Source organism: Convolutriloba macropyga, chromosome 2 (assembly GCF_964194025.1).
Source record: "Convolutriloba macropyga chromosome 2, txConMacr16.3, whole genome shotgun sequence".
Taxonomy (NCBI): Eukaryota; Metazoa; Xenacoelomorpha; order Acoela; family Convolutidae; genus Convolutriloba; species Convolutriloba macropyga.
Genome location: NC_134469.1, coordinates 51,239,509 through 51,247,857, shown reverse-complemented (window position 1 = coordinate 51,247,857; position 8,349 = coordinate 51,239,509). Strand labels below are relative to the sequence as shown.

At 35.7% G+C, this 8,349-nt stretch overlaps 1 protein-coding gene across 1 annotated transcript; it reads right to left on the bottom strand.

The window, feature by feature from the left end:
• Positions 1-607: 607 nt before the first annotated feature.
• LOC142335335 (uncharacterized) lies at positions 608-7,898 on the bottom strand. The gene is made up of 3 exons (XM_075383787.1): positions 7,178-7,898; positions 1,854-2,297; positions 608-1,385 (listed from the first exon to the last, which is right to left on the bottom strand). The coding sequence occupies exons 1-3, from the start codon at positions 7,389-7,391 to the stop codon at positions 733-735; spliced, it is 1,311 nt and encodes a 436-aa protein (XP_075239902.1). The 5' UTR covers positions 7,392-7,898; the 3' UTR covers positions 608-732.
• Between the last annotated feature and the right edge of the window lie 451 nt (positions 7,899-8,349).

Here is an 8,349-nt window from a genome sequence, read left to right as displayed (position 1 = left end):
CTGCGGGGATCTAGCATGTCAATACTTGTTCTTGCGTTTTTCAATTTCTTTTTTGCGCTCCTTTTGTCCTGCGCTTTTAATGCCATTTTTCGCCTGATCATTTTTTTGTACAACGCTTTAGATTTTTTGTCTTCCAAGACGGGGTAAACAGGTGAAGCCTGGAAGACATTAACTCGGTGAGCAGGTCTTTTAAAGCTGTATAGTCTCCGCGCGTACAATTCACCAAAAATTTAGGAAAATATCATGATCTAAATGATGTTTTTTTGTGGTTTGGAATCCCCTCAGTCCGTCCGTCCTATCCAATCCTCCCCCACTCCAAACAACTCTCACTCTACTTCCCAATCTCCTTCAACCTCGAACCCATCACGCGCTACCCCTTCCTCTTCCATAAGACCTCAAACCCCTCACCAACGCGCCGAACACCCCCCCCCCCCCCCCCCGTCATAAGCCTAAGCTATGTTGAATATGAATTAAAACAGAGTTAATTTTCCTGGCTGGCAAGAGTTAAAACGTTAACCTAAGAACACACTGTTAAGTATGATTTCTGTTCGAAATAAACACAAGAAATCTTGAGAATATTTTCAACCAACAACCGGAAGAAGAAACTTTGTCTCTATAGCTTGATTCTGTTTGAGATGATCAAAGTTGACCCCGTGAAAACTTCGACTTTTTCATGCTTCATTGAATTATACTGCACATTTTTCAAACACTTATCCAAGGAAAATCTAATAGTTACATGATTAATTTGAATTCAGGGCCACTTGTCGAGACCTCCCAATCCTTACACGTATAAGCCTCACCATCAATTGTAACTTTGTGTTCACAAGCAAATTTCATCGAAAGCTTGTCTGTCAAAAATATGGAGTTGAGTGGCGAATGAACAAACTCAATGTTTCCATGCAGCACTTTTTTGAAGTAAGCTAGCTGTTGAACCCTAGACATGGGCAAAATACAACTCAATGCGAAGTAAGGCTGTCGTATGCTTACAAAGCGGACGCCGTCAGGATCTAAAGTTTCATAAAATGCTGGGTTGTTATGTACAATAGCGTTGGAAAAATGTTCGCGCATCGTGACCTCGTCATCCGAAATATCGCTTTTGTCAAGAATTGCTTGCTCCGACCCTGAGGTCTTTCGGTACTCCAAATATTCGGTTGGCCAATGAGATTTCTCCAATTGTTTGAACTTGAACACAGGCATGGCATAAGTAGGGCATCGGTAGATCTCTCGGAAGGCAGTTATCGTGTATCTCCAGGGCCCGGCGTATCTGAAGTTCTCGGCCTCGTATGTTGAGACGGCTCCAAATCCAATGGCTGATTTCTCTATTGAGAGAACAGCACTTGATTGGTCCAGGATGTTCTCACATAGAGGAACTTTCGTAACTTGACCTGTGGAACATTTGAGTATTTTTAGCATGTCTTCAACGATATTTCTAGATAAAACAATGACCAAAATCTTGTTACATAACTAATGTTATCTTCAGAATTAAAACTTGAAAAATCCCATCGTCGGTCGACAGGGATGAAATGATCATCACATTATGCATTACAAAAATGTTGTATGATATTGTAAGAAGCCATCCATTGTCAACTGGAATATATAATCTTCATAACAGATCTCAGCAACAAGAAAAAATATGTTTACTTCTGTTTATTTGAGACGGGCGACTGAACAAAGCGTCGCTTCGAACTGGAAGAATGATACACGGTAGTTGTGCATTAAAATATTTGGCCATTTGATGGGTTCATTAAAATTGGATGCATAATTATCTAATAGTTTCAAATAGTCCTGGAGAACTTTAGGCAGATTATTACAAAGGTTGTAAATGAAGCCATTTTGACACATGTAGTGATAACCTTTGATCAACAGAAATGCGCTGTTTTCCACTGTCAGTTTCTTTGATCTTCCGTGCCAGCCTCTCTCAATTAACAATGCAGCACACACGCTATTGGAAGAACCCCCAGCCAGGACTCCGAAACTGATTTTATCCAAAAACTCACACTTCCTACTTTCCTCCCACGAATTAATTATGTTCAGGATCTCGTGTAGCAGTCCGTCCCCTCCGAATAGCACTAATTCTGTCACTGAGTTGACATCCAACTGGTCCACGATATCAGCAACATGTGACTTGCTTTTGGTTATTATAGTTTGGCACTTTTTGATACTGGCTTCCGAGAGCATGGGTGAAACAACGTTGTTGAAGTCCTTCACTGCTCTTTTGCGACCACTGAATGGATTGATCACAACTAGAAGGGATCGCTGACTTTGTTTGTCACTGTCTAATGCCACGTTTAGTTGTTCTATAAAATAAAAAATATACAATTAATTGGTCTCTCGTGGTGTCAACTATTAAAGCGGCGGAAAAATACATAATTTTTGAACCGGTGAATTTTAAAAAGATCGCCAATAAACGTTTCTGTGAACTTTGCGACTGAATTACAGTGTTAATTCCTCTCAGATTGCACGGCCACTAAAAACGCAACTGTGGCATTAGTTAACTCCATATACTGCTAAAGAATTATGAAGCTAACAAAGTTTATACTTCATCAGAGCTTTGGTGCAATGGTAGCATGCGAGGCCGCTGTGCTGCAGTAGTGGGTTCAAGGGCTCTACGCCAAACTTTTGGAGAAGAACTGAGAATATGGTGTTAGCTCTCTAATGACGTCATTTGAAGCCACCGTTAGTGAATTAGTTACCACTAATAGTCAATCGAGAGCAATTCTTCCGACTTTAGTCGGTTATGATTAATTGCTCTCGTAGAGAAGCAATTATTGTAAACGTGTGTGTCTTTTTTATGCAAAATTTTCGCTTGACCGCAGAATGTTTTAAAATAGACGCGCACGCTTGGAAAAAATCATTCGAATTCAGAATTTAAGCAACGATTTATGATACATGCATCTCATCGTCAACGAAAACACACATAAATGTTTTGTCCTTCCCTCCCTCTCTATTTAGGCCCCCGGCGGGAATCTTTCTTGCAATCTCCAGCGTGGGAGGTGGAAGTGTATCGCGCACTGCTCCAACCTTCTACGCTTACAGAGAAAAATTAATGTTGGGCAAACTTTAAAGCGCGTGTTCTCCAAAAGTAGTTTTACTTCGGTTTCGTCTAATATAAACTAGCCTTCAGGGCAATTTCAACACAACAAAACAAACTTGACTTCTCTTTTCCTTTTAAAGAATTTTCCCTTTTTCCAAGTTGAACCAATTTTTCCAGGAAAAATGCCCAAAAACCATGGAAGGATTGTTTCCATTCTCTCGGGTCATAAGGATCGCTGCCCTTAATTTCCTATTCGGACCTGGATGAAGAATTCTACCTGCATCCAAATCCTACAAGTGCAATTCGAAAACGCTCCGACAAAGTTCGAAGATAGTAGTCAGATTCTCGAAGCTAAGCCTGCAGGGCCTCTACCTCGCCGACTCATTGAGACGATCGATGTGAAATGGCACGCGACCACTAAAACCCAAACTTCACTTTTTAGGCAATTTTCGTTTACTCCCTGTGTTGAAAACTGTATGACTGGACGTATTGCAGATCGCACTCTGCGTCTGGCCTTAGTTAGACAGGTTGTATATATTACTTAGAAAATAGAGTAATGAACATGTTTACACTGAGTCGTAAGTTCATGATGCCTATAGATACGTAAGAAACCAGCAAGTGTGGTTGTATTGCATGGCGGAGTGAAAGTTTCAACTCCCATTGTTGAGGTAGCAAGTAGCGTCGCTGAAGAAAACTCAATATTGGAGAAAACTCACTAGGGTTTGGTTTCATCACACTAGGGTTCGGTTTCATCAATATTACGTATTTATTATCCGTCATATCAATTATTCTGCAAAAAATTGGAGATATTGAAACAAACCCTGGCCCAGCTCATATAGAAAAATTGAAAACAATAGACCAGTACTACAAAAAAAGAACAGAACAGACGATGATCTCAAGTTCTGGTACATGAATTGTAGAAGCCTAAATAATAAATAAAAAAGTTATCACATTTTTTGACAACTCTCGACGAGTTGTCTTTCCTAACTGTTACCGAAACATGGATTAAAGAGAACAAAATTATTCCAGATACTTTTCTATGCAGTAGTCATCAATTTATTCACCAGCCGAGATCATCATCAACTGATTTGGAAAGAGGGGGAGGTGTAGGCACATGGATACCCAAGCAGTTTTCAATCAAAATAAGAAATGACTTGAACACCCTCAACCGGAGTTTTTTTTGAATCACTATGGATAGAAGTAACTGAGCCTCTGAAAGAAAAACTGCTCATAAAGGTCGCGTTTTGTTCAAACGTAAACCTTTCAAAATTCTTCCTTGATGAAATGAAATGAGAAATTTCAAATATTTACTCCAGCACTGATAATCTAATCCTGTTTGGAGATTACAACATAAATATACTTAAAGAAACTGGGAAACAATTACTAAACAACTTCATTGCAGATAACCGGCTTCAGTACGTGAACACAAAAAAAGCAACATGGACAAATGGAGGAAAATTTTCTTTATTCGACCACTGCTTTATTTCTCAAAATCAAATCTTCGAAAAAGATATAATAGAGTCAATACTTGAAAATGATCATTTCAATATTGTATATCAATCATAATTGAAATTAGAATGGAAGCAGCAAAAGACGGAATATTTATTGCGAGATAAAATGAGATACACAAGAAGTAAGTCTAACCGTGATATTGCATTGCAAGACTGGTCACTAATGTACAAAAACACTGGAGCAAATGGAATTTTTCATAAATTTATTGAAATTTTCCAAAATGTATTAAATATTCAAGCACCTTTGAAAAAATTAGAAGTGAAAGCAAAAAAAGAGCACAAAAAATGGCTATCAAAAGAACTGCGTAGTCTCATTAATGAAAAGCATCTTGTATTCAATGAATGGAAAAAAGATCCTAATCAAGAGCTCTCTAGCAAATACAAAGAACTTAGAAAAAAATGTTAACAGAAAAATACGTAAAGCATCTGTCGATTATACAAAACAATTTTTCGAGAATCTCCCAACTTCAAAAGAACAATGGAAATTTATCAAGAACAAAAATAACTCAAATAAACAGACAGAAAAAAACTGCAAAGCTGAAAGAGGGCCATAACGTAATATTGATTGAAAAAAGCATTGCTAACTGTTTGAATAATTGTTTTGCCCGTCTTGGACTTTACAAGGGCGAAATCATTGCTCCTACGTTGCCTACTTTTGGTTTTTAGGGAAATGAATTTAATTTCAGGCCCGTAACCAGAAGAGAACTATAGAAAATTATTGACAAACTACCAACACAAAAATCAGTTGGACCAAAGTATATACCATCTTGGGCACTGAAAGATTGTAAGTTGTCCATTGGAACTCATTTACAATTTGCTATTAAAGAGTGTATAAACGCAAACACATTCCCTGAAATTTTAAAAGAAGACTATGTCACTCCAAACTGTCAGAACGGCAACAGACATAACCCTGAAAAATATCGACCAACTTCGGTCACTCTAACATTAGCAAAAAAGACTTCTCTTGGATCAAATATCGGAACATTTAGATTTGAATAAAATAATTAACAAAAATCAATTTGGTTTCCAAAAACAAAAGTCGTCACAAAAGTCTTAATACAATAATTGCACTGACAGAGAAATAAAATCATTATGTTGAAGAGAAATTTATAGTCTTAACAATCTTTTTGGATTTAGCGAAAGCTTTTAACTCAATATCCTTGGACATTTTCATTCAAAAAATTGAAAAATGCGGTTTTGGAGAAAACGCAAGAGTCTTATTGAATTCGTTCATAATTAACAGTGTGTTAGAAATGGAATAGTTGAATCCGACTGGTCAATTATAAATCATGGCGTTCCACAAGTTACTTTTCTAGGACCACTAGTATTCATACTTTATGTAAATGACTTCGGTGAGGAAATAGGGATAAGTTCGATGGTTTTACAATTTGCAGCTGACACAGCAATTTTATGTCATGAAAAAATGAACAGTGTTTAGAAGCAAAGGCTAAAAAGAAATTGAAGGAAACTGAACAATATATGAAACAAAACAACTTAACTCTAAATGAAGGGAAAGAAGAAATAATGGTTTTCAAAAATGAAAAGTTACCAACTGTCAATTGCATTGAATTTAAAAGTCATTCATTGAAATCAACAGATGAATGCAGATATCTAGGTGTTATTCTTGACAAAGAAGTGACATACCAAAAACAACTTAATAATGTGATCAGTAAAATGGCTTTAGCTATCACATCAATTTATTTGGTACGCAATCAAATACCTTTAAAGGCTCGAATAAACCTCTTTAGGTCACTTGTTTTGTCGCATTTAGAATTTAGTGCAAAATTTTTTCAAAGTTTGCCGTCCTAGTCAATTGACAGAATAAACAAACAAATTAGATGGGGCATAAAAGTCTGCTTTTTTCGAACAAAATATGACAGTGCTCATAAACTACTTCTTGAAAATAAAATACTTCCCGCGGAAATGCAAATAGCAAAAACTTCTTTAAATAGTCTTTTCGATATTTTCCAACAAACAAACATACAAGACGAAAGAAAATTCAGAATAATCGGAGACGTTGAAATTAAAGTTAATAATCGTACATATGATTTTTCGCCCACAAAAAAATGTAAATCAAAATTGAGTCAAAATTCAATTATAAGAAATTTTGTTCGGAAAGGGAAAAACTTCCAAGAGCTCTAAGAAAGGAAAAATCAAAGAAAAAATATAAAAAAGAATTAAAGGAAGAGATACAAAAACGACACGAAAAAGTTCCAATGGACAAAAAAAATTGAAGGCTTTAAAAGTTTATTATTATAAAATAATTCAAGAGAACTAGAAACTGAACCTTAGTTTTTTATTGTTATTGTGTTTAGTTATTCAAGGGAAAGATGAGTATGTTTGATTTATAATATTACAACATGTAACTTTAACCTTGGGGTTATTCGAATTTACATGTTTGAAATTTTTAAATATATATATATATATATATATATATATATATATATATTATTAGGAGAAATTAGCCTGCAAAGGAGAATAGACGAAGTCAACAACTACCATACCAAAACAGCCCAGCAACGAAAGTAATATTTTAAACCTAAATGTATGCAGAAAAGCAGTCAACTTCAGAAACTATCGGTAAATTAAGGGCGCCTCACAATATATGAACCTTTCTTTGAGCAAATATTACCTTTTAGCTGTGAATACATCTCACTGTTCTCCAATTTGAAGAAATGAGTTCTCCTCTTCCGCTGTCCATTAGGAGTCAAATTGTACTCATTTATTTTGATAGACAATAGGGAATCATTGCTACTGTATCCAAGACAATTTTCCAAATTAATTTCTCGAAAAATTCTCTCCCCTCTCAAAATAGTAAGTTTAAGATTGTCTATTTTGAAATTCATTGCCAGAAGAGGACTGGAGTAGAACTGGAACACTGTCGCGTATTGTAGATTATTATAATATGTAGCTTTGTTTGATTGCTCAAAACTTCAAAGAATGTTTGCTGATTCGAACTTTGATTTCATATTTGTAAAATAGCTGAAGTGATATCACTCATTGTTACGTAATCGACGCTGAGGTAAGCACAGCTGTCAACAGCCGAGGTAAATGGCAAGAATTATTAGAATAGCTGATACGCCCAGACAATCAAAAGGGCCGCGTAATCAAATTGCTAGTTGTAAAGATAATGAATTATGGTAAAATTACATTGCAACGATTAAATTGATTAAAAAAAGATTGCTATGGTCATTGTCCCTTCGTCGCTTCTGATAACATTTCTGCATGGAACAGAAAATTTAAACCCCACGTCGAGGTTTCGGCGCTGAAACATTGTTCTTTTTACACGTGAAACGCAGTAAAATAACGCTCATAGTTGCTGACCATATCTACAAATATTAACTTTGATACAATTGCATTAACAATCTGAATATTTGAATTAGCTTAACTTTATGTCATGAAAAAATGAACAGTGTTTAGAAGCAAAGGCTAAAAAGAAATTGAAGGAAACTGAACAATATATGAAACAAAACAACTTAACTCTAAATGAAGGGAAAGAAGAAATAATGGTTTTCAAAAATGAAAAGTTACCAACTGTCAATTGCATTGAATTTAAAAGTCATTCATTGAAATCAACAGATGAATGCAGATATCTAGGTGTTATTCTTGACAAAGAAGTGACATACCAAAAACAACTTAATAATGTGATCAGTAAAATGGCTTTAGCTATCACATCAATTTATTTGGTACGCAATCAAATACCTTTAAAGGCTCGAATAAACCTCTTTAGGTCACTTGTTTTGTCGCATTTAGAATTTAGTGCAAAATTTTTTCAAAGTTTGCCGTCCTAGTCAATTGACAGAA

Coding starts and splice junctions, on each gene's coding strand:
- LOC142335335 (XM_075383787.1), bottom strand. CDS start 7,391: ATGAATTTCAAAATAGACAATCTTAAACTTACTATTTTGAGAGGGGAG. Junction 2,298..7,177: donor GATGTATTCACAGCTAAAAG/GTAATATTTGCT, acceptor TTTATTTTATAG/AACAACTAAACGTGGCATTA. Junction 1,386..1,853: donor CGCATTTCTGTTGATCAAAG/GTTATCACTACA, acceptor AATGTTCCACAG/GTCAAGTTACGAAAGTTCCT.